This window comes from Canis lupus, chromosome 22, assembly GCF_011100685.1.
Source record: "Canis lupus familiaris isolate Mischka breed German Shepherd chromosome 22, alternate assembly UU_Cfam_GSD_1.0, whole genome shotgun sequence".
Taxonomy (NCBI): Eukaryota; Metazoa; Chordata; class Mammalia; order Carnivora; family Canidae; genus Canis; species Canis lupus.
Genome location: NC_049243.1, coordinates 9,262,685 through 9,289,477, shown reverse-complemented (window position 1 = coordinate 9,289,477; position 26,793 = coordinate 9,262,685). Strand labels below are relative to the sequence as shown.

The window sequence follows — 26,793 nt, the reverse complement described above, 5'->3', positions numbered from 1 at the left end:
ATCGTGCCCTGGGCCAAAGGCAGGCGCCAAACCGCTGAGCCACCCAGGGATCCCCTTGGTTCCTTTCTTGAGTAGCAAAGATGTTATACAGTTTCTGATATATTTCTGTGTTGTTATCACATATTTTTTGCTTTTGGATTTTGCATTTGGAAAGTTGTGGCAGTATCAGTTGGCAGTTACGTTCCCTATTTATTAATTGGGTTTTTTCCCCCTTTTCTTCTGTAAAAGTGAAAAAATACTCATACTAGAACAAATTGGCAAGAAGTAGGTAACGAAAATAAACTTAATCTTATAAGTGATGTGAATTGATATAACACCTTCCCATCACATGTTTTAGATCTAATTTTGGATGGTTTTAGAATTATATATAATCAGAATTTGGAATTTATGTAATGCAAAGAAAAATTGCTCCCTGTATATTCATTTTATTAAATAATTTTTGTTCATATTTCTTTACAGAAATGTTATGAACAGAAGCAATACAAAAATGGCCTCAAGTTTTGCAAGATGATTCTTTCGAATCCAAAATTTGCGGAACATGGAGGTATTGTCTCATCTGTGAGAGACTGCTTTGGGAAAATCTAATTCCAAAATCAGACAGATAAGATTCCTAACAGTGAAAGAAGAATACTTCCTGGATTCTATGGCCTTGTAGCTGTCCACTAGAATATATAAGCATTTTGAGTCATGCATTATATCAGTTTTGATATAGGTTACTTTCCTTTTACTGTGCTTACGTGGATACACAGTCTTTTAAAAAGAAGCGGTTGGTTGATCTGTTGGGGAATAATTGGAGTATATAACAGTACTTTATTTATTTATTTTTATAATGGTACTTTTAGAGACCTCGTTTCATCTGTTACTTTGAATAGAACTTAAGTTTATACTTGGATTTCTTATGTATAAATTAGGGCAATATCTGCAGTACAGAAGTAGTATGAAGATATGGTCACGTGTATTTTATTCTCCTGTAGATGTCGTTTTTATATATCTGCTGACCTTTAAGTATAAATAAATTAGATTCTATTGACTTCCTATTAGATTGTTTATATTGAGCTGTTTTTCTAACACTACGGCTGTTAGTAGGTCTATGTTTGCTTGTCTCATCCTTTTTCATTGGTGACTGGTGCTTGTTTGAAGGACAAATGAGGTTAGATATGTTACTTATGGTCCTATAGCAGAGCACCGCTAATTGGGGTCTCTGAATATTGGACATGGGTAATTCTTGAGACCATCTTATTGGGAAAGTGGGCTGACCCTGCTCAGCTTTCAACTAACATTTAATATATCCTTTGAAGGAAATGGAAAGAAATCTTCAGTTCATAGAACTTGAGAAATGTAAAGCATTTTTCAAGTTTTTTTCTCTACAGAAACCTTATCTACATGGCAGCTTGTAGAGAAGTTCATTGTGTGAAAACACATAAAGATGTTTATAGAGGCCTGGACTAATTACCATGTTCTGACAACCAGAGTCCATAGAGATCATTTGAAAACCATTGTTCTTGTCTAATTCCCTTCTTGTGGATTTATTCAGAGAATGATTTCATTATTTCATATTTCATACTTCATATTTCATTCTAAGCCATCTTTGATTAGCTGCCTTAAATGTATCCTTGGGTTATCACTCCCATAGTCCAGTGTTCCATTCTCTCTCTCTTTTTTTTTTAAAGATTTATTTGTTTGTTTGTTTGTTTATGACACAGAGAGAAGCAGAGACATAGACAGAGGGAGAAGCAAGCTTCTTGCAGGGAGCCTGATGTGGGACTTGATCCCTGGACTGGGATCACACCCTGAGCCAAAAGCAGACATTCAATTGCTAAGCCACCCAGGTGTCTGTCCCCAGTGTTACACTCTTGAATGCAAACTGATGTTAATTAGCCTAACCACAATTAGTTGGAATAAATTTATTGCCAAAAATGAAGCATGTTGAAGTATTGAATAAGCTGATTTTTACATTGTGTGCATCTCTTTGCTAAGGTAGATGGTTTTTGTGGGGTATAAATCGATGATGATTAGAAATGATTTTGAATGAAAGTTCTGGAACTACTGCAGTAGATTTAACACAACAGGACTTGGGTATCTACCGTATTACATTTTTTCAGCAGAATAATCTCAGCTCCCTTTGTATAGTCTTCTAAAGGGCAGAAAGCATTTGAGAAACTCAGTCCCAGCCTCAGTGATTTCAGAAAAGGACTCAGGCTTTAATACAACCTTACCTGTAGTTTTACTTTCTGTATTTCGAGAGAAGTTCTATGTGATTAAAAAGATGAATCGTATAAGCATTGGCAGCTATCATATTAAAATAGTACTAAGAGCTTAAAAAAACAGTGCTAAGAGAATAACTTGAATTATTTGTGTGTAAACAGAGGTTAAAAAATATTTTTCAGAGACTTTGGCTATGAAAGGATTGACATTGAACTGTTTAGGGAAAAAAGAAGAAGCCTATGAATTTGTTCGTAAAGGACTTCGTAATGATGTCAAGAGCCATGTCTGTATCCTTTTGCAGTAATTGAAATTTATTATTTCATTTATTTTCCACTTAGTAGAGTTTTCTAATTCAGGGAAAAAAAAAAAAAAAAAACCAGACTTTTACTATGGAAAATTTTGTATAGAAGAGAGAATTTAATGAACTCTGTACCGTTACTCAACTTCAATACTAATCAGCATTTTGTAATAATTTCTTTTGTTCCTTGTTTGTGGTAGTTGAAAGAGAATCCTTGTACGTTATGTATTTATATCAGTTGTGCTTAGGTGTGAGAAAAGTAACTGATCTGTGACTTGAAAACCATTTTTTTCTTACATACCCATTTACTGAGTGATACTTTTCTTGTCATTCCAAATGACATACTTGTATAGTAAAATTTGTGTTCCTTAAACATTGTTTTAGACATTTTGGAAGAAAAGTTCAGAAAAAAAAACGTGTTTTAAAGCAGATTTTATTTAGTATTAAGTATGATACTGGTTCTTCAGTTGGATTTCTACTGCACAGGGACATAGCTATAACTTCACTAGATACTTATTGTATTTTTCATTGGCTAGTATCTCTGTGAGAAAACAAAAATACTTTTTTAAGGATGGATCATTGGAATTGATTTCCTTTTCATTTTGCCTGTCTGTATGCTTATTTGCAGTCTTTTCTCATGTTGCCCTTATATTGTACTTTTTTATATTTCATTCCTCTAGCTCTTGGCCAGTATTGAACATCAATAGTCTAGGTAGTGTTTTCACATATTCAGCTTAGGATTCTCCTGAAATACTAAATACTTATTTCTTTATCTCAGTGCTTACCCCAGAGTGAAGAGAGAGGGCATGTAAGTATGATAGTTTTTTTGGCTCCAAGATATGCTGAGACTTTAATTTACAGTAAATAAACACTTCATTTTTGTGGTTTCTGGAATCACCAGTGAATTAACTGATGATTATATGTTGTTTTGGAGTTGACTGAATAGGAACTAATTTGAAGAGATAATTGCAATTTTTGTATATAGTAATGAAGAATAAGTGAATGTTGAGGTGCTGGGGTGGGAAAGTGAGGGAGGAAAGGGCAGGGAATGTGAAGGATTTTTATCAAGAATTTTCTAAGGTTATGTAAACATAATGGAAAAATCCAAACATCTGTAATTGGAGAGCGTAGAATGATGTACCTCCCAGGTGCCCCTCACCCAACTTCAATAATTTAACAGCTGCCAGTCAGGGCTAATCTGGTTTCATTTTTTATGCTGCCGCTCCCCCCCCCCCATATCTCCCTTTCTCTGACCCCAGATTATTCCGAAATAAATCCCAGACAACATACCACATCATTAAGGTAAGCTTTATATTAGGTATATAGCATAGTATATTCTAGCATCTTTGAATATCTCTATTTCCTTAACTTAGTAGGTTGGCATGTATATGGACTCTTACAGCGTTCTGATAAGAAGTATGATGAAGCTATTAAGTGTTATCGAAATGCCCTCAAGTTAGATAAAGATAATCTGCAAATTTTGAGGGATCTCTCTCTGTTGCAGATCCAAATGAGAGACCTTGAAGGTTATCGAGTAAGTACTTCAGTCTTTACATGTTTTTTACAATAGGCATAATTTAGAAATGCATGCGTTCAGAATAAAGTGAGCATAGGCTGAGATGATGCAGATTTGATTTGTTTGTTATAGTCTGTAGTAGAAGGGGGAAGTCACCTGAGACCTTGTTCCCCAATAATAGCTGTAGAAATGCATCCTTGATCATAAAAAATGGCTGTGTATTAATTTAATGCTTTTTAAAAACTAGATTATCTCCTATGTGTAAGTGTGGTACTAGATTCTTTGTGGGTTTGACATTTACAGATTTAGTAAATAGAGCTTTTATAATTGAAATCTAAATGTAGGGATTAATTAGCTTTCTCTCTTATGGGTTGGTGGATATAAAATAATGTGGGAAGGATTGCTGTAAAGCAGTCTTTCTGCAGTACCAACCTCTTCACATTGGCATCTTCAACTCTGCTGGGTATCTCCATGTGCTTACTCCATCCACTAAATACTCTAACTTCAGTATATCAGACAACAGAATTCTCTCCCTTTCTTATGTGAAAAAGCCCACAACTCTGAACTGATAAAGAGTTTAATTCTTTAAGTGCTTTCATGTACTTTTTGTCTTCTACTGCCACTTAAATTCTTATATCTGGTACCTAGATTTTTGCAGAGGTTTTAACTGTGCTGCTGAGCTTAATAATTGTATCATTTTTCTAGATTGGGTAGTTTTTCTTTTAGCCTAGGTGTGGTGGGAGTTAAAACCAGTTATCTGTATAAATGAGGCAAGGAAATTGAGAATACTGGCAAAACGGTGCTTGCTAAAAGGGGTAGGAAAATAAATAAAGATACAAGAGCTGGTGGTTAGATGCAAAGGACCTAAGGAACCAGCAGTACTGGTGGCACCCCAGAACAAGGGCATGAATGTCACTGAGTAAGAGCGTTGGCCAGAGTGAGGTACCTGAATTTATGATTACTGGGTGGTGGAAAGGTCTAGGGTGTGGTTGTGGGAGTGGGTCCCTGAAGCAGGGTGAAGGAGATCATTAAAGATGAGGAAATCTTGATTCTAAAATAATAGGTTGTTGGATGGGTACTCCACAGTGTTGCACTTGCAACAGGATAGTGGCAGGATTTGGCAGAGAGAAAAAAACTGACCTAGACTTTAATGAAGGAAGGAAGTGACAGGCAGTGAATGAGAGAGATGGGAGTGATACAGCTTAATGTCATATGCCTGAAAGGAACCAGGCACACAAAAGTAGAAGAGTGGTACTGTCTAAACTTCTCTCAAAGATACCTTTTTCTTAAAAAGATCTGATCGTGTTACTCCTTGGAGCATCTAGTGTGGAAGGACAGTTGACACCTGTTCCAACAACAGAAATGAAACACTGCATTTGTAGAACTTTATTACAGCTAGTGTTCTTGGTGAGATCCTGTTCCTTCAAACAGTTATACTTTCCTAAAACCTGGAAGTGAATACAAGCTATTAAGAGGTGGAGGCTGTGTAGGGAGGTTGCATTTTCTGCTGGTGGAGATATCTAGATTCTTCTGGGGCAGCCATGGTGGAATTTCTGGTGTTTTCTGCCTCGTCATAGACATGAAGCTGTCTTAGAATGGCAGCAGTGGTGTTCTGTTAGAAAAGTCCAGTCTGATGTTTGAGTGTTTGCCCTGGCTGTGTCTACCCTCTTTCTGAGGCCCGTTGTAACAATGTAATAAATACATTATAATCCCTCCCTCCCTCCCTCCCTTTCTTTTTATTTTATTTTATTTTATTTTATTTTATTTTATTTTATTTTATTTTATTTTATTTATTTTATTTTTTTATTTTATTTTATAGAGAGAGAGAGCGAGCATGAGTAGGGGGAAGAGATAGAGGGAGAAGCAGACTACCTACTAAGGGAGCCTGATGTGGAGCTAGATCCCAGGACCCTGAGATCATGACCAAATCAAAGGCAAACACATAACTGAGCCACCCAGGTGCCCCCATTATAATTTCATGTAGTGATTTTATGAACAGCAGAATTTAGTTGGAAAAAAAGGTATCTTAGTCTCTTCTAAGATGTTTAATTACCAAAAGAAATTCTCATTATATAAAGGTAATCTTATAAGGCAGCACATGAACATGGGCCCCAAGGTCAGCCTTTCAGTGACAGCTTTACACAGGGAGCATTACAGAGTATTCTAGAACTTAAGTAACTTAACATAAAAAGTATTTCTATTTTATTCAGGAACTGACATGTGTTCATTGAATTCATTAGAAAGGAATTAAAGGCATTAAATTGTTTTCTTAAAGCTCTGTGGTGAAATATAAATATTTTAGAGAAAGTTAAAGTCAAAAGAGAAAAAGACGATTTTTCATTTAATTTAATTTTATTATTTTTTTAATTTTTAGGAGACAAGGTATCAGCTTCTTCAGCTGCGCCCAACACAGCGTGCTTCCTGGATTGGGTATGCTATCGCATACCATTTGCTGAAAGATTATGATATGGCACTAAAACTGTTGGAAGAATTTAGACAAACTCAACAAGTAAGAACTTCATTTTAACCATTTCTCCTACCTGCATGAACTAAAATAGTTGACTTCTGTGTTGCCCTGATTCCCAATTGTGCATTAAAATCTTTAGGACCTATCGGAGCACCTGGGTGGCTCAGTCAGTTAAGGATCCAGCTCTTGATTTCAGCTCAAGTCATGATCTCAGGGTTGTGAGATAGAGCTCCACGTCGGGCTCTGTGCTCAGTGTGGAGTCAGCTTCAGATTCTCTCACTCGCCCTCACTGTTCACTCTCTCTCTCTCTCTCTGTCTCAAATAAATAAATAAAGTCTTAAAAAAAATAAAGTCTTTGGGACCTGTGGAAAAACTCGAAAGGTTTTTGAAATAATTAGAAAAAATTAAAACCAAATTCTTGACACAAAATAATATGAAAATTTTTATACCTTATTAGTTTGATATTCAAATGACTAAAGAAAGGAAAGCACATAAAAATGAAAGTAGTTTTGTGATTATGGGGATTATTTCTCTCCCATATATTGCTTTATGTCCTATGTAAACATTAATACATTTTAATATATATGCAAAATATAAAAATACAAAAAATACTGTGCATCATGAGATGATTAGATGTTAATATTTTGCCACAATTTCACCAGATTTTATTATTTTTTAAAGAAATATTACAGAAATAGCTGTAAAGGCCTCTCATGTCCCTGGAGGTAGCCACTACTCTGAAATGGATATAGATTGTTCCTAGTCACATTTACATTATGTTCAAGTCCATTAAAGTTACAAACTATTATTTTGTGTATTTAAAAATTGACATGAACAATATGCAGTTTTTTTCATTCCACGTCTTGAGATATATGGGTGTTGATACATACAGGGATAGTTCATTTTTTTAAAAAAACCTTTATTTATTTGAGAGAGACAGAAAGAGCATGAGGTGGGGAGGCACAAAGGGAGAGGGAAAAGCAGACTCCTTGCTGAGCAGGGAGCCTGACACAGGGCTTAATCCTGAGGACCCCAAGATCATGCCCTGAGCCAAAGACAGCTTCTTAACTGACTGAGCCACCCAAGGGCCCCAGTTTATTCATTTTTAACTGCTGTTTGGTATTTCATTATATAAATAAGCAATGGTTTATTAATTCTACTTTTTCCTTATGTCAGTAACACACTATCTTGATTGCTGTTGCTTTATAGTTTGAAATTTGAAATGCATGTCCTTCTACTTTGTTCTTTTTCAAGATTCTTTTGGTTATGCAGGGTTTCTTTTATTTCCATTTGAATTTTAGGATTAGCTTTGTCAATTTCTGCAAAAAAGCTTGCTGACAGTTTGATAGGGATTGCACTCATTTAATTTGTAGATCAATTGGAAGAAAATTGTAGTCAGAATAATATTTGAGTATTCTGATGAATGAACATGATTTGAAATGTCTCTCCATTTATATAGGTCTTTAATATCTTTCAGCATGCTTTTAGTCTTGAATTTATAGTTCTTATTTCCTAAATTTATTCCTAAATATATTTTTCTTTTAGATGTTACTGTGAATGAAATTATTTTAGTTTTTTTTGAATTGTTGGTTTCTAGTATATGGAAGTACAATTGATTTTTCTATTTTGAGTGTGTATTCTGTTACCCTGCTTAACTTTTTTATTTTAGTAGATTTTTTGTAGATTCTTTAGGATTTTAACATTTTCATACTTTTCTGTAGGTGTAGGATTTGCTGACCTGAATCTTTACCTTGCTGTAGGCAGAAGTGCCACCGTTTTGTTTATTTTAAAGAATGTGTTAGTCTTCATTATTAATCACTTTTGTATTTGTAATTACTTCTGGGTTGCTTTTTTTTTTTTTTTAAGATTTGATTTATTCATGAGAGAGAGAGAGGCAGAGACAGATGGAGAAGCAGGCTCCATGCAGAGAGCCCGACATGGGACCCAATCCCGGGTCTCCAGGATCATGCCCTCGGCTGAAGGCGGTGCTAAACCGCTGGGCCACCGAGGCGGCCCAGGGTTGCTTTTTTTTTTTTTTAACTTTATTTTATTTTTTTAAAATTATTTATTTATTTATTCATGATAGAGAGTGAGAGAGAGAGAGAGAGAGGCAGAGCACAGGCACAGGCAGAGGGAGAAGCAGGCTCCATCCCGGGAGCCTGACGTGGGACTTGATCCCGGGACTCCAGGATTGCGCCCTGGGCCAAAGGCAGGCGCTAAACCATTGAGCCACCCAGGGATCCCCCCAGGGTTGCTTTTTTAAATTTAGTCTGTGTGAATGACTTTTCTGAGAAAGCAATAAAAGATCTAGAAGTGTCTTATCTAGTTATATAAATAAAATACTTTGTTGATTTTTTTCAGGTTCCTCCCAACAAAATAGACTATGAATATAGTGAACTGATATTATACCAGAATCAAGTGATGAGAGAGGCAGATCTATTTCAGGAGTCTTTGGAACATATAGAAACGTATGAGAAACAGATATGTGATAAACTTTTGGTGGAAGAAATTAAAGGTAGGTTGACTAGCTTTTTCTTTTAGTGGCCTTAGTTAAAGAACACAAACTATACACTTTATTCTGTCCTAACACTTAAATAAGACTTGTTTTATAATAAAAACCATTTTTATTGTTTATTATTTATTAAGTTAATCCCCATAATAATACTATATATGGTTGTTATATCCATCTTACAGTTGAGGGGCTGAGGAACAGACTGGTTAAGTGACTTGCCCAAAGGCAAACAGCTATGTAAACTGGGTAGTACTGGATTTGAGTCTAGGGATTTTTGACTCCAGATTCCATTTTCTTAGTATATTTACTGCCTTCATATCCCCCACATATATATTTGTGAAATAAATAAATTACAATGAGAATAGTAAATGATGGCACTGGGGTCACCATGAAAGCAGGATCCTGATAAATACCTGTTAAAAATGTTCATCAGCAAAAGGTCAGGCACTTTTTTTTTTTTTTAGGCACTTTTTTTTTTTTTAAACAAAGTTTTGCTCATCAGTTACCGTTCTTTGAGCAATAGTACAATAAAATGTCCAACTAAAGTAATAATTAGTTTAAAATTGAAGTTTCACATAGTCCTAGGACTTCTAGGGCTTAGTAAAAATAATAGCTAACATTTATTTACTTTCCCTGTGTTTCAGAGAATGGTAATTGCTTAAACTGCTTTATTTCATTAAATTTTTAGCACTTCTAATATGGGTAGATTATCCCTATTTTTATGGTTGGGGAAACTAAAGCTTAGAGAAGTTAAAGACTTACCCAAAGTCACCCTGCCTTTTAGGTGGTAGAGTTAATTTCTAAACACATCTTCCTGGCTTCAGAGCTTTTTTTTTTTTTTTTTTTTTTTTTAGGTAAATTTTATACACAACTTGGGGTTTGCACTCATGACCTAAGATCAAGAGTCACATGCTCTACCAACTGAGCTAGTTTGTTACCCCTATTTTTTTTTAATGTATTTAAATAGTCTTCATTTTTATGGAGCAATTTTAGGTTCATAGCAAAATTGAGTGGAAGGTATAGAGATTTCACATGTACCCTCTGTCCCCACGCATGCATGGCTTACCCCCGCCCCATATCAACATCCCCTACTGGAATGGTATTTATTCTAATTAGTGAACCCACATTGGCAGGTAATTACCACCCAAAGTCTTCAGTTTACATTAAGATTCACTCTTGTTTAGCTTTTGACAAATGGTTAAATGGTTATCTACCATTGTAGTGTCATATAGAATAGTTTCACTGCCCTAAAAATCCTCTTTGCTCTGCCTATTTGTTTCTCCTTGACCCCAACTCCTGGTTACCACTGATCCTTTTACTGTCTCTGTAAGTGTGCCTTTTCCAGAATGTCCTATAGTTGGAAGCATGTAGTATGTAGGTTTTTTTAGATTAGCTTCTTTCACTTAGTACAAGATTTCTTACTGGTTTTTCATTAGTCCTTACTTTTAACTACTTTTTCTGCTCTTCTAGTTAATGTATAGTAGTTTACTGATTTAATTTTTGGGAATAATACTAATACAACACCACGTTTTATTTTATGTGTTTATTTCTTATTTTTTCCTTAAGTTTTTATTTAAATTCCAGTTAGTTAACATATAATGTAATATTAGTTTCAAGTGCAGAATTTAGTGATTTTGTCACTTACATACACCACCCAGTGCTCATCACAAGTGCTCTCCTTAATCCCCATCACCCATTTAGTCCCACCACCCCCTGCACCTCATTCCATCACCCTTCAGTTATCTATAGTGAAAAGTTGACTTTGTGGTTTGCCTGTTTTTTTTTCCCTTATGTCATCTGTTTTGGTTTTTAAATTCCACATATGTGTGAAATTGTATACTATTTGTCTTTCCCTGACTAACTTATTCTGCTTAGAATAATAACTCTTTAGCTCCATCCATCTCATTGCAAATGGCAGGAATTTATTCTTTTTTTATGGTTGAGTAATATTTCATTGTATATATACTACCTCTTTATCCATTCTTCAGTCGATGGATATTTGGACTCTACATAATTTGGCTATTGAACAACAGTGTTTTTCAAACTATTGGTAAAACGGGGATAATTTAAGGTTCTGGTTTTTTTCTTCTATCGCTTATAATTGTTAGGAACAAGGGAAAATAATTATTTTATATTCTGGTATATTATTGCTGTTTCTTAGTTAAATCTTAGATCGCTTTTTCTCTTTTCTTTTTTTTTTCTTTTCTTGTAACATCAATACAGAGTGCAATGATTAAGAAGTAGTTACGATATATGAAATCAGTTTTAATTAAAGTCTGCAAGTTGGCATGTAGCCACATTCACCCATATGTTGCTGGTGAGGGTAATTAGGGAGTCATCATTTTGAATACAAAGCTAGTGTTTTAAGCTGCTTATAGAGACATGTTATGGTATTCTTATTTTTACAGTATACTCTGCAGGCCCAGAGACCTTTGATATTTACACATTTATGTCATTTGTAGTTCTTAATATATTAAGATTTTTTTATAAACTTAAAAAATGTTAGAAATTTTTACTAACTTATGAATATGCAAATGTACTTATTCTGTGTATTCTGCTAGTAATAACTCTTGCCTGTGGTGGAAGCAGATAACAAAGGAAAAATATGTTTTTTATCTATTTATTTAGGGTGAGCAGTGTAAAAATTAGACTAGCCAGAAATTAGATGTGGAGGAGTGGGGCATGTTTATAGTTTTAAGTAGCAAACGTTTATGTGTATATTCATTTTGTACCAAGCATTGTCTTAACCCCTTTAAATTGATTCATTTATCACAAGAGCAGATTGAGCAGTTGATATTTCTTTTTATATGTAAGTGGACATCGGAATTGTTATAAACTGGTAAAACTGAAAGTTACATCTGGTTAGTCTTCCTCTAGAGCTTGAGTAATATATAAAAATAGTAAAATAATAGTATATAATGACCACTTCAATTATGGTCTCCTCCAGGATGATGAAACCTGAAATAATACATCTGAAGACATTTCAAAAGGTTATTTCTTTGAAATAGATTGGGGAAGGGGAAATCTTAGTCATAGCAAGTTGAGATCTATTCTTTTTTTTTTTTTTTGAGATCTATTCTTTTTTTGAGAATCTCTCTTTTATCTTGGATTAGATGTGCTTTCCATTATATCTGAGGAGTTTAAATATTCATTTCCCATGCCTACTTTTTTTTTTTTTTTAAGATTTTATTTATTTATTCACGAGAGACACAGAGAGAGAGGGGGGTAGAGACACGGGGGCAGAGACGCAGGGAGAGGGAGAAGCAGGCTCCATGCAGGGAGCCTGATGCAGGACTCAGTCCCGGGACTCCAGGATCACGCCCTGGGCCCGAAGGCAGTTGCCAAACCATTGAGCCACCCAGGGATCCCCCTCCCTTTTTTTTTTAAGATAGATAGATTGATTGATTGATTTAGAGTGTGTGTGTGTGTGTGTGTGTGCGCGCGCGCGCGTGCGCGCGCGTGTGTGTGTGTGTGTGTGTGTGTGTGTGTGAGAGAGAGAGAGAGAGAGAGAGAGAGCAGGGTGAGGGGCAGAGGGAGAAGGAGAAAGAATCCTCAGCAGATACCCCATAGGGAGTCAGGTCAGCCCCTTACCTGAGCCACCTGGGCGCCCCTCCCATGTCTACTTGTGTGGCTACATTTGTGTGGCTTGGTAAAAGGATTTGAACCTTAGGGTTGACCCACATGTGAACCTGGTTTGTTTAGTTTCTTGCTGTGAAGTGGTATTTAGTATTTTTGTTTTACTGAGTTAAATTCCAGTTTTAGTGACTTTGAAAGGAAAACAAAGAACGGAATGGAGAATTTTTTAATATATGAATTGATCGGGGAAAGTCCATTCAAATCTAGCAATAGGAATGCAGGGATGTTTTATTAGAATTATTTACCAATTTGTAGAGAGAGTCTTTATCTTAAAGGGTATGTAAAAATGTGCATAATGCAAACATTTTTACTAAGAACCTAATATCCTATATGTATATTTGGGTTGTAGAAGAAAACCAAAAATGAATGTTAGCACAATAGAATGTGTAAATGAAGGTTCATTTCTGAAGACAAGCTGTGAATTACTATGTTTAGTTGTATAAACTGCAACATGCCCCCAAAGGAAAGCACATACGTTTCTGTCTTTCGTGAACATCTATTATGCTAATAATGCTTAGTGAAATCTATGAGATCAGAAAGGTATTTAATGTTTAAGTAAAATGAATGTGAATTTAAACTTAATTTTAGGGGAAATGCTGTTGAAATTGGGAAGATTAAAAGAAGCCAGTGAAGTATTCAAAAACTTGATTGATCGGAATGCAGAAAATTGGTGTTATTATGAAGGCTTGGAAAAAGCTCTGCAACTTAGTATGTAATGATTTTTCTCCTCTACCTAATCTTAACTAGTATTTGAATTAAATGCAAAGTTGTAATAATATTTGAGGACAAATAGTATTTGAAGTAAATGCAAAGTTGTAATATTTGAGGACAAACATTTTTACCATTAACATTTATTTTTCCATTTAGAATAATTATAGGTTAAACATGGCAGTGAAAGGAATTTAGATATTTATTTATACTTAAGTGATTAATGGTCCCAGATAACTTTAAATTCCTTGACTCATTAAAATGTTACTCATTTAGACTAGCTAGAGAGCTAGAGAAGAAAATGAGCATTCCCCTTTTGGGAAGTTTAATATTTGTTAAAGAATTAGAGGTTTGTTACCCTTAGCCTCCAAACATAAGAATTAGGCCAAAGAAATTTTGCTGAGGGTATGTGTACAACATCAACATGAAAATTGTTCTCTTAATTTTAAACTAGGTTAATTTGTGTAGAGCAAAATGTTCCATATCTGCTTTTCAAGTTGGTAACCTATCTTTTTTAGAAATCTATAGCATTTTTCCAAATTATCCTTAATATTTTCATAATTAAATATTAAGAGTCATTAATATTCCTAATAAATTTACTCATGTAAATAGATGGCTGAAATAATTATGAAAATTTGGCTCAAGGGGATTGAAATAGAATATTTAAACTTAAAAAATATGGTAAAAATAAGTAGCTATTCATATTCATTTATAGAATAATGAGCTATGAGGAAAATTTATTTGTTGTACCCTAATCACTGTTACAAATTAACCCAGGTTTTCTGTGTGTATTTAAAACTTAATATCACAAATCATTAGTTTTTTCCATAAATTGTTTTTAAGAAAATGATTAAAATTAAAATATTGATTAGATCAATAATTTCTTTGTAAAAATCAGACAAAAATCCTATGTTTAAAGGTTGGAAAGGTAATTATGATGTTTTTCTTTAAATTATTAGTAACTGATACGTAGTTAATAATACAGGTATTTAAATGTTTAGTAAAATGAATAAAGTATGTTCCATGTCAAGATCCATGCTTACTATAAAATGTATTGATTACAAAACTAATTACATTACTTTATCTTTTTAGGTTCCTTAGGACCTTTTCTCCCCCATGGTAAGTTCTGGAGCTCCAACTTGTGACTTCAAATAAGACATGGAAAGGGTTTGGTTTTGTCTTAATTTTACTACATTTATACGACGTGTTATATCTGGGATAGTGGAGAAATTTTTTTATGCTTTTTTAATTAAAATTAGGCATGAATAGAAGACCTACTTTTTAAAAATATGTTGTAAATAGCCTTCATGTAAATTTTAGTATAAGAGTCCTTGATATTTCATGAAGTCTCAAAATTGTTAACAGAGTATGAAAATTACCTTAAATATATCCCACCACATTGGAGCTCCAAAACATACTATTGGGGGAAGGAAGGCGTCTAAACAAAATCAAACGTTAGCTTTTTAAGTGTTGTATTTATAATCTTGATAGTGAACACTACATTTAGTATAGAGATACCTTGATTGCTAGCACCAAGGGGTCTTCTTACAATAATATTTCTCTTTTCTGAATTAAAATCAATTATAAACCTTAAAGTTTAAAATCAGGTTTGTTTGCTTTTTCTTAAAATTCTCCTATAAATTGTCTTACTGCTTATATGAAATAATGCATATAATCTCTTTGTAAATTTTGCAGGGTATTATTTTAGAATAATGAATTAGACCCAGATCCTACTTTGCACATTGTTATTGCAGAGTAACATGTAGTTTACATATAGATTCTCTCTTCGGTGCTATAAAATTCAGTTGGTCTTAGGAGGGAAGACAAAACTTTCTCTTAGAAGTGTATTTTATATCATTGTATTTGGGAGAAATAATTGCCACTTTAAACATAATGGACTTTAATTAAAGATTTTAAATGTCAAAACTACCTTAGAAATTTAGTTCACTTTTTAAACCATAAATCATTTACATTCATGATGCTGAAACAGTTGCTTTTTAAGACCTAATCAGTAAGCGTTAATACCCTTTTGTGGAATGTGTGTAGGCTTCATTGAATTAGAGAATTTGTGTAACATGAGGTATAAAGGAGCACTTTCTTTTTCATAGGTTATGCACTGAGGAATATAAGAGAAGTGCTGTGTGTCTTGAATACATATGAATTGAGTTGAATATAGGATCTATTGTGATGAAGTTTTGGATTTCTCTGGAGATTGGGTTTAAAATGGTGTTTTGCTCATATTATTTCACCACCGCAGTTCTTTAATGTTTATATAAAAATTGAGTGCAGCTTTACTATTAACAATGCAATTTTTATTTATAACAAATTTTAGAGTTTATTAGCATTTTATCATAGATAAAAGTTCTGATGCTTTGAATCTCACACATATTTACTGATAATAGGCACTTTAGAAGAGAGGCTTCAAATTTATGAAGAAATTAGTAAGCAGCACCCCAGAGCAATTTCACCTAGAAGATTACCTTTGAATCTTGCCCCAGGTAATATTAGGATATCTTTTGTAACACTAATAATTATTTGTTATGCAGCATCATTCACATTTAAAAAACTGGTTTCTGGTACAGAGTTTACATCTACACCAGTCTTGGGGGTGGGAGCAATCAGTTATGAATTTACTCTGCATGTGATAATAAGAGTGTTTAGCATATAGCTATTATGTTGGTTTCAGGTTTCAGAAGTTACCTATATGAGTGTTTTTCTTATGTGACTTTAAATATTAAACACCAGATTTAGAAAACAAATTAAATTCCCTAGAATTGATGACAAATTATATGTGAGGTCTTATGATTTAAGTGATAGAGGTTTTAGGTTTTCTTTTTAGAGCACAAATTCAAAGAAAGTGCCGTGAGTCCTTTGGGCCTGCCAGTGTTTAAGAACATGGCCATTCTCTGTGAAGGCCCTGTCTCCTCAAAGTTGTCCGCTTTCCTGAAGCTTGCCTTTATCATGCCCTTGTTTTTAGAGAGCTCCATGTGTTTTGTATCCCTGGAAAAATGCAACAACCCCCCATCCCTGCTTTGCACTTTATGTAAATTGGAACACTGTGATATGTGTTGTGACTTGCTTTTATTGAATAGCAGTATATTCATGACCTTGATCCAAGTTGTGCATGCTTTGGGGCCACAGAGGAGGTAAAACTGTATTAGTTCTTCTAGTTAATCTTTGTTGATGATTTTATAGAAAATTGTGCCCTTTTTCTTAAAGTTGTCTCTATTTTTAGTTGAAAGTGCTGTAGATTATTAATTATTTATGAGGACTTTTGGCATGTCTTTTGATAAAAGTCAGACCCTAGAAATCTGATGCAACCTAAAAAAAAAATCTAGGCATGGAGTGAGGAGGTGATATATCTTCTAATGAATTTTCATTTATAATGGAAATATTTTTTTAAATAATTGGATTATAATTTTATTTTTCAGAAGATTCATGGAAATTAAAGAGTTTTTTAGTTGACTGACTTTAAAAATATATGAAGTGCCTGTGAGAAGTGTGTTGTATTAGACAGTCTGTACAAGTTCATTGTAAACAGTTCATTTTCCACTAGTACATCTTAGTTCCACTAGCGCATCACAGATGACAAATAGTATTCTTCTGCCTCTCCCATTTTTGTTTTGGCTTTATAAAATATTGAAAGCAGATCTCCCTGAAGTTTTTTTCAGGGAATATTAAGCTCCAGTGGATAGTGTCAGGCTCAGTGGGGAAGGTAATCAGTATGCTGAGATGTTCTTCAGTCAAGTGAGTTGAGAAAACTTTGGGTTGAACCCAACAGTCAGATTTCTGTAGGACTTGTTAGAACTTTCACACGTGCATTGTGAATTTCTGAGGTGGGATATCCTGTGCAAAGAGGAGCATTCCCATAGTAAAAGTGTTTTATTGAAAATGCTTGGCTTCATGTTTCTGTATGTCTTTTTTTTAAATAACAGCATTCCAGATATACTTCACATGCCATAAAATTCTCTTTTTAAAGTATATACAACTCAGTGTTTTAGTGTATTCATGGAATTGTGCAACCATTATCGCTATCTAGTTTCAGAAAATTTTCATCACCCCCAAAAAGAAGCCTTATAAGTAGTCATTCCCAGCACTCCCAGTACCAGGCAACCACTAATCTACTTTCTGTACCTATGGATTTGCCTGTTTTGGACATTTCTTTTTTTTTTTTTTTCTTTTTGACATTTCATATGAGCAGAATCATACCCTATGTGGCCTTTTGTGTCTGGCTTTTTTTTCTTTTTTTTTTTAAGATTTTATTTTATTTATTCATGAGAGGCACAGAGAGAGAGAGAGAGATGCAGAGACACAGGCAGAGGGAGAAGCAGGCTCCACGCAGGGAGCCTGACGTGGGACTCGATCCCGGGTCTCCAGGATCACGCCCCAGGCTGAAGGCGGCACCAAACTGCTGGGCCCGTGTCTGGCTTTTTTAAAATACATCTCCGTGTGTGTCTTATGTCACATTGTGAATGGGGATATTCCCTTAGTTTGGAGCTTTCAGATGCATTCATTTGCCTCTTAGGAAAGAAAGTTTGCTAAAAGCTCTTAGTACACAACTGGAGATAGTTCTTTACTGAAAGCTTGGAACCAACTGTGGATGGTAAAGTGTGATTTAGGCTTAAGTGGAATTATCCTAGACCCTCTGGACATTCTGTCTGAATTGCTAAAGGAATCCTAAAAAAAATAAAAATAAAAATAAAGGAATCCTTATTCAAGATGGGGCTCAGTTGAAGGGTCTGATGATCTGGGTTTCAAGGTCAACATCATTGTGAGGTTCTAACACAAATCCACAAAGCTCCAGTGAGCGTTTATAGAGTCCTACAGATGCCTGATGGCACCTGCGCAGAAGCTGAGTACTTCATGGTATCCTGTCTAGAAATATTTTTATGTGTAATAAGAAAGGTGTCTTGGCATTACCAAAGCACTAAGATTGTTTTTCAAGATACATGATGGAACTTGAGAGTGGAAGGTGAAAGTTGAAAAAGAGTTTTCAGTTTTTACATAGAAAGGCTTAAAACTATCTTAACACAGAAGTCCTAGGTAGATTCTCCAACAGCCTAAAATGCTAAGTGCTGTGAAAATAATGCGAGAATATAGCTATTTTTCTAAAGAAGTAGTTTAATTCATTATGTTCTATTAGTCTTCACTAGCCAAGGCAGGCGAGAGAGGGAAGGAGATAATCCAGAGTATTATATACAAAGTTGTAATCAAATTTTGCTCCATTCTTCTTTATTGGGTTATTATGTAGATATGATTATATAGAACATTGTATAAGTTTAAGGTGTACAACTGTTGATATGATAAGTTTATATATTATAATAGTACTGTAGTGTGTTAGCTAACACCTCCATCAGAGGTCACATAATAATCATTTCCTTTTTATAGTGAGAACATTTCTCCATTATTTAGAATAAATTTCCAATGATTCAGATAGTCTTATTTTGCTGATTGTGCTAATTATTTTAGCAGTAGTTTTTGTGATAGCAGTTTTTATTTGAATCCACATTACATATCCAGAGGAGAATTAGCATAGCATCTGTATAGACAAATGACCTGTTTGGTAAGCTGTAATGCTAAACAGGCACATAATGAGTAATAGTCTTTTTTTCACCCTAAAGGAAAGATGGAGGTGAGGGGGTTACTAAATATTATTTTTAAATAACTGGAAGAAGAGAGATTATTTTCGTGAAAGGGTTTCTCTTATGCCTAAAGAAAGTGTTTATGAGGTGGTAATGGTAAGTAATTTTGGAATACAGTGTGTAGGCTTCTTGTTCAGATAATGCGTTATTGTAGTTCCAGATAAAAGATTATAAAAGGGCTTTTAAGTAAGAAGTTTTTTCCTGTCTATCCCCTAACGACCAAGTTTACTTCCCTAGAGGCTGCCATTGTTACCATTAGGTAGTGTATTCTAGCATAAATGCGTTGTGCATATACAAGCAAAAATGTAGAGGGTGAGAGTTTGTGTATAGCTTTCCTTTTTTTTTTTTTTTTTTTTTTTTAAGATTTTATTTATTCGTGAGAGAGAGAGAGAGGCAGAGACACAGGCAGAGGGAGAAGCAGGCTCCATGCAGGGAGGCCGAGGTGGGACTTGATCCTGGGACCCTGGGATCATACCCTGGGCTGAAGGTGGCGCTAAACCGCTGAGCCATCTGGGCTGCTCTAGCTTCCCATTTTTCTCCCTCTTCTGCACTAAAGTGATAGCATAGATTGATGTGCACTTGGTTTTTCTCTTAATTCTGTATCTATGCTTTGTATTTGCACAGAAAGAACCTCCTCATTCTTTCTCAGTCTAAATAATAATTTAATGGGAGAAGAGGCATTCAGTATTATGGATAATTGAGAGTTGAGTAGATTGTCTTTTAACTCCAAACTGCCCGGATGGGCTGAATTGACTAAGAAAGTTAACCAGGAAGAGGAGTTGAGAATGGGCTCTGACATGAAGATAAAATGCTTGTTTTTTCAGAGGATATCAACAAATATGGAAAAGATTCTTTTTTTTTAAGATTTTATTTATTTGAGAGGGAGAGAGCAGGCACGAGCAAGGGGAGGGGCAGGGGGAGAAGCCGACTCTCCACTGAGCAGGCTCCATACCAGCACCCTGGGATCAGTGACCTGAGCCGAAGGCAGACACTTAACCAACTACGCCACCCAGGTGCCCCTGGAAAAGATTCTTAACTATAGAAATACAATAGCTGTCAGGTATCAAGGCCTGTAATAATAGGTGTCATTTATTGAATGGTTACTGTATGCCGGACACTATGTTTACCTCTATATACTTCTCTGGTTTGAGCCATGCAGGAGTACTCTTGAGGCTGCTGGCTGCTGGCATTGTCGCCTTCACCTACAGTGGGGAAAATGAGGATTTTAGTGAACAGGTTACTTGCCCAAGGTCACACATGTAGAAGATGGAATAATGCACATTTCTCTAAGCACCTGCATCTCACTGTCCATGACAGTATTATTAACTTTTGCCTTATATTAGAGGAAGTGCTGGAAAAACTTGACCCTGAAACTACTTTTTGAGTTTTAAAGAAGTAATGATGTATATTTTACCCAGAGTGAAATACTGTGTTTTCTTGGTAATCTGATTTTCAAAACACTTATACTTTGTGTATAATAAAAGATTAGAGATTATCTGAAAACAGTGTTTATAGTAACTTAAAAAATGCCGAACCTGCTTTTGTATTTGATAAACTTTCCCCTCAATAAAATTTAAATATCTTTCAAATTTTTATGACATCTAATTATATTGAGTATGCATATTTTGCTCAATATAGTCAGTCACAACAAATAAAAAACACTTTCGGTTGTTGGTATTTTTTTGGTTAAGTGTTGTGATTCATAATGAAACCTTAAGAGGTAGTTTCAACAGTTTTAGGTTAAGCCATTTATGACAGACATATCTTTTAATTTTTAAAAAAAGATTTTATTTATTCATGAAAGAGAGAGAGAGACAGAGACATAGGCAGAGGGAGGAGGAGGCTCCATGCAGGGACCCTGACGTGGGACTTGAACCCGCGTCTCCAGGATCACGCCCTGGACTGAAGGTGGCGTTAAAACGCTGAGCCACCAGGGCTGCCCGACATACATCTTTTAATTTTTTTTTAACGCATGAGCAAATCCATGTCCTTCTGTATTAACTCTTCCTGTCAAGAAAAGTTAAAGCTTTAACTGAGTTAAAGGCTTCCTGTTGTATTTAAAATTAAAATTTTTTCCAATTTTTTTCCACTTATAGAAGGTGATGCCAAGTTTTTTTGTGAGGGTTTAATAATAATAGAATTTTTTACTTGATGTTACAAATAAGTTATTTATTTTAATTCTGGTGTTAAAATGCTTTGGGGCTCATTCTGATGTCTAACAAAAGTTTATTTTATTTATTGTCCATCTTACCCACTGGAATGTTAACTTCCCGAGGGCAGGATTTTTTTGTTTGTTTGTTTGTTTTAATTGCAGCTAAATCCCTAATACCTAGAACAATGCCTGGTACATGATTAATGGAATGAATGTTGATGTAAAGCACTAGTTGATTTGGAAAACATCTTGAAATTCTGTTTTAGTGTTTACAAAGATATTTGGCTGCTAATTGAATATAGTGCTGGTTACAGTAGGATCTTTTTATAGATCCTATAGATCTGCAGCGTGTTTTATGAAGTGTCTGCAGATGAGCCCTGAGTCTGTGCTAGCCAATGAGATTAGGAAAGAGACATGTTATGGGGACTATATTCAGAATGGATAGTAAGTACTTTTTCTCTCTACTTAAAGCTGCAGTCATTTTGTTTACTTATCTTTTGAAATGTTCTTTGAAGATACTTTAGATCTAGAGAAAAGTATAGTTGCTAACTTCTAAGATATATAGTATTATCCTTTTTTGGTGGTAATAGTCAAAATAGTCAAGCAATAATGCTGACAGACTTTTAGGTTTAAAAACAGGATGGGGGAATCATTGTTTTTGAGGGAGCTTAATTTTTATTTGTAAAATCATTTTGAGACTGTTTGCATCAATTGAAGTATAACAAAGTAAACTTTTGTTTCTAGGTGAAAAATTTAGAGAACTAATGGATAAGTTCCTGAGGGTTAACTTCAGTAAAGGCTGCCCACCCTTGTTTACTACTTTGAAATCTTTATATTACAATACAGAAAAGGTAAAATTTGGTCTTTATTCAGTTTTCTTATAATCTTTTTATTAACTTATCATAAAAAGATTTTCATGTAAATAATATACTATGATTTCATAATTTTCTCTATTCTAGTAATGTTATTCACCGTACTTTAATTGTAGATGAACTGAAATTGTATGTAGATAGGATAAATGCTATCAAAGGAAATAACTATCTGTGAAATTTACGGAATAGAGACTTTATAAAAGCACTAAGATTATAAAGGTTGTTTTTTAATGGGTATACTTTTCTTGTAGAATTTTAAATCTGATACACCGGAAGTCTATATTTAAGTATTTCATGATTATTATCTATTATTTTATAGTTTGTGGATTTTTAAAGTTTGTTTTGCATGCTTTTAATGTTAGAGCATGGATAATTGAGTTAGTACAACAATAAAATGCCATTTGGTCTACAGAGCATTATTAGTTTTAACTAGTAGGCAACATTTTAATAAATAAGTATAGTTTTGACGAGTTCTTGAATAAAGAGAATAATATTTTCCACCCTTTAAAATTAGAAAATAGGTACTTGGTCTTAAATTAGATAATTAGAAAATTAAAAACAAATAGAAAACAAGTTATACTTGTTTCCAGGCATTGCTTTTTCTTTATTAAGGTGTAAAGTCTTATGTTCTTTTCTGTAATCAGAATTTCTGAAAGTTACTAGTAGATAAAGAAATGATTTTATTAGAAGCGCTAAAATATTTGTAGTGAAACCTATCATTTATGAGTTTAATTTTGACCCATAATTTGTAAACTAGCAGTAATTGTGAAAATAAAATATTGAAAGCAGGGTCAGTGATAAGTAGTATAACCGACTGACACTTTCTTTTCTGGGGAAGCAGTTTTCATAAACAAGATGAGACAACTGATAATATCTAGTGCTCTATAAGTAAAAGGTGTCATTTATATTTTTTAAAGTTTGTAGCTCTTTAATGTCTGAAGTATGCTTTATTTGCCTTTAATGGCACTGCTGTCAATTTTTTGATAGTGTTTGATTCATGTGAAAAGTGGAACAGTGCCTACCAATGATGTCTGTAGGTTATTTAAAATAACATTTGCCAAAAAAAATAAAAAATAAAAAAATAAAATAAAATAACATTTGCCAAAATTCCTCTTTTACTCTTTTGGGCAAGGCTGAGAGAAGAAAAGTGAAATGAGATGTCAGAAATAATAAAGAACTTATGTGTGTGAGTTTGAATACAGGATTCTCCTGCCTTCTGAAAGGAGAGTGTTCCTGAGAAATTTCTCTTAAGCTGAAATGGTGTAAAGTTTGAAGAACAATTAGCATTAATTTATATGGAAAAATTGTTGAACACTAATTTATATTTGAAAAAACTTTGAAATTGCCAGACCCCAAAAATACCTCCTCTCTTTGGCTTTTCTGATATCATAGGACACATCTTGTTTACAGATACATAAATCAAGAAAAAACACAGATGCTCATAGACACAGTTCACATCTATGGTGGCTTGATCCTGAGTGTCCTTCCTGGGGGACTGAGCCTGGCGGTGTGCCGCTGGATGCTCAGAGTGTGTGATGCCTCTATAAGGACTCACTGCAAAATGCTGAGCACTGTTTTCACTTTTTGCCTTTTATTATGAAAGCAAAGATACTAACATAGGTCATTGGTAAAAGTGAAGTGATGGAATGTAAGCTTTGGAAAGCCAGGGATACCTGTCCTGCTTTTCTAATAACATCTTGCAGCCGCTGCTGAATATAGTGGTTTTTAAAGGATTCGTTCCTCTTAGGTCACTGAGCCTTCACAGGCCTTCTCAGTTTTCACAAGGACTTTGTCTTTTTGGAAAGATTTTGTTTATTTATTTGACAGAGTGAGAATGAGAGCGCGTGAGAGACCACACAAGCAGGGGAAGCAGAGATTTTTTTAAAATCCTCCAGTATTGATCCAAAATTACCATCATAAAGATGTAAAGCATTTGTTGGTATTTTATAAAGCATGGAAGTTGCATTTTTAAAGAAGACACTAAGAATGTATTAATTTATATAGGAACCTTTGACATCTCTTTAGTGTTATTTTTAAGCATGGAATAGGAATGTTTACCAAATGCTTTTGAGAACTGAATTAAACTGTAGAAAATTGAGTTCAGGTTATCAGAACTTAGTATAGTAAGAAAAAATGTGCAAGTATGTAAAGTGCTTTTTAAATAATTTTGGCCACATATTTGTGACTTCTCATAAGGATGTTTTAAAATTGATTTCAACCAGTAGTAAGTCTTGCTTTTAGCTAAACACTGCATTTTAACTCTGGAGAAAGTATTTAGAAGAGGTTAAGGCTGATAAGCAATTATGGTTTCATAAACTTCCAGGTCTTAAAGAATGGTCCATGTTAGGTAGCATAAAAATAAAATAATCTTTTGAAGTTAGCTTAGGATATGTACAGTTGTAAAAAGGTATTTTCGGGGATACCTGGGTGGCTCAGTGGTTTAGCGCCTGCCTTTGGCCCAGGGCGTGGTCCTGGAGTCCTGGGGATCAAGTCCCACATCAGGCTCCCTGCATGGAGCCTGCTTCTCCCTCTGCCTGTGTCTCTGCCCCTCTCTCTCTCTGTGTCTCTCATGAATAAATGAATAAAATCTTTTAAAAAATTAAAAAAGTATTTTAAAAGTATCTGCAGCATTTTAAATTGTGAATATACAATTTAGAAGCATGGAGAACATTTTTTGTGTAATTCCTGTCAAGGTTTTTTCCCTGTAAATTTATTTATGGTGTCTATATGTAGCTGTAATAATTTTGACCATCCAGTTTTGTTTTTCCTTTTCCCCTCTTGCAAGTTCATAAGCATTTTACATGTTACTGTATAGTCTTCATTATCTTCCTTTTTGATGACTTACTGCATGCTCTTTTATCAGTCATACCTCCATTTCCAAGCTTTCACTGTTAAAAAAAAAATCATAAATATCTTTGAACACACCACTTTACTCAGGATTATTTCCTTCTCACAATTCTCAGAATAAGTTAATGGGTAAAAAGTATGTACATTTTGTGTTTCTCAGTAAACACTGGTACTTTGGTTTCTGTGAGGTTGTAGACGCCAATTTGTATTACCATTAGCAGTGTATGTGTGTGAAAGGTTCACTGTACCCTCACCAGCGTTAGATACTCTTAAATATTTTTCCTTCTTGTGTTTGCTTTTCTATAGGTGTAGTTTTGAGGTTGTTTTTGTTTTTTTACAGAAAGAGGTTAAAAATGTAATGTAACTAGGTTTGTTGATTTTTGTTTCTATTATGGAAGTCCATCTGTTGTTTTAGAAACAATTTGGAAGGTCTTCTTCCTCTAGGGCAGAATTTCTCAAGTTGCAATGAGGGAGGGGATTTTGTCCCCCAAGGGACATTTTGAAACATCTGGAGGCATTTTTGATTATCACCATTGTGGGAGTATGCTACTGATACTGTATCGGTAGAGGCCAGGGATGCTGCTAAACATTCTACAATGCACAGGACAGCTCCCCACAGCGAAGAATTCCATTAATGACCTGTTGGGCTAAATAATTTGTTATAGGGACCTGTCCCTAGGTGATTTAGCTGTGTCCTTGGCCTCTACCAACTAGATACCAGTAGTTTCCTCCCAATATTTTTGTTGTTAACAGCTTTACTGAGATACAAGTCACATACCATAAAATTTACCTACTTGAAGTATACAATTTAGTGATTTTTAATATATTCAGAGTTTTATAACCATCACCACAGTGTAATTTTAGAAAATTTTATCATGCCGAAAAATCCCATCAACTCTAACATTAGGCAACCCCTATGCTACTTTTTTTTCTGTGGATTTGGCTGTTTTAGGCATTTCATACAAATGGAGTAATACAACGTGTGACCTCATTCTCCAGTGTTTTTACTTAGCCTGATACTTTCATCCATGTGGTAGAGTGAATGATTACTTCATTCTCTTCTATTACCAAAATAATATTGCATTGTATGGCTATACCACATTTTAGCAGTTGATGGCCGCTCTGGTTGTTTCTGCCTTATTATGACTAATGCTGCTGTGAATGTTTGTGTACAAGTTTTAAGGTGTACATTTCCTTTTTTTTTCTTTCTATATTTTTTTTAGATTTTATTCGTTTGTTCGTTTATTTATATGAGAGTGACAGAGCATGCATGAGCAGGGGAATAGGCCAATGGAGAGAGAGAGGCAGACTCCCTGCCGAATGGGGAACCTGACATGGGTGGGGCTCCATCCCAGGACCCTGAGATCATGACCTAAACCGAAGTCAGATGTTTGAGCCACCCAAGTGCCCTTTCATATACATTTTCATTTCTCTTGGGCGTATATACCCAGGAATGGAATTGCTAGTTCAAATAGTAACTCTGTGTTTACACTTTAAAAAGACCACTGGATTGTTTTCCATAGCGACTGTACCATTTTACATTCCAGCAAGCAGTATATGAAGATTCTGATTTCTACATATCCTTACCAATAATCCACTTGTTATTATTTGGCATTTGATTATAGTCATCCTACTGAGTGTAAAGTTGTCTTTCATGGTTTTGATTTCATTTCCCTGATGACCGATGATGTTGAACAGCTTTTTATGTGCTTATTGGCCATTTGTAAATTTCCTTTGGAGAAATGTTGATTCAGACCCTTCGGGTTGTCTCTCTCTTTTTTTTTCCCCAAGATTTCATTAATTTATTAGAGAGAACAAGCACAGAGGAAGAGGGAGAAGCAGATTCCTCTTGCCCCCCAATATGGAACTTGATCTTAGGATCATGACCTGAGCCGAAGGCAGATGGTTAACTGATTGACCCACCCAAGTGCCCCGTCT

At 34.6% G+C, this 26,793-nt stretch overlaps 1 protein-coding gene across 5 annotated transcripts in view; it reads left to right on the top strand.

The window, feature by feature from the left end:
• NAA16 (N-alpha-acetyltransferase 16, NatA auxiliary subunit) overlaps positions 1-26,793 on the top strand; it is an 82,913-nt gene that overhangs the window by 23,672 nt on the left and 32,448 nt on the right. For 3 of the 5 annotated variants that reach the window (XM_038569654.1, XM_038569650.1, XM_038569652.1), the window contains exons 2-10: positions 460-544; positions 2,388-2,492; positions 3,880-4,037; positions 6,394-6,528; positions 8,848-9,001; positions 13,223-13,342; positions 14,435-14,461; positions 15,745-15,840; positions 21,881-21,987. In XM_038569654.1, coding sequence (XP_038425582.1) covers positions 508-544; positions 2,388-2,492; positions 3,880-4,037; positions 6,394-6,528; positions 8,848-9,001; positions 13,223-13,342; positions 14,435-14,461; positions 15,745-15,840; positions 21,881-21,987 — 939 coding nt within the window. In that variant the 5' untranslated portion in view covers positions 460-507. The remainder of the gene's footprint in view (positions 1-459; positions 545-2,387; positions 2,493-3,879; positions 4,038-6,393; positions 6,529-8,847; positions 9,002-13,222; positions 13,343-14,434; positions 14,462-15,744; positions 15,841-21,880; positions 21,988-26,793) is intronic. The other 2 variants (XM_038569651.1, XM_038569653.1) reach the window with 1 other exon arrangement.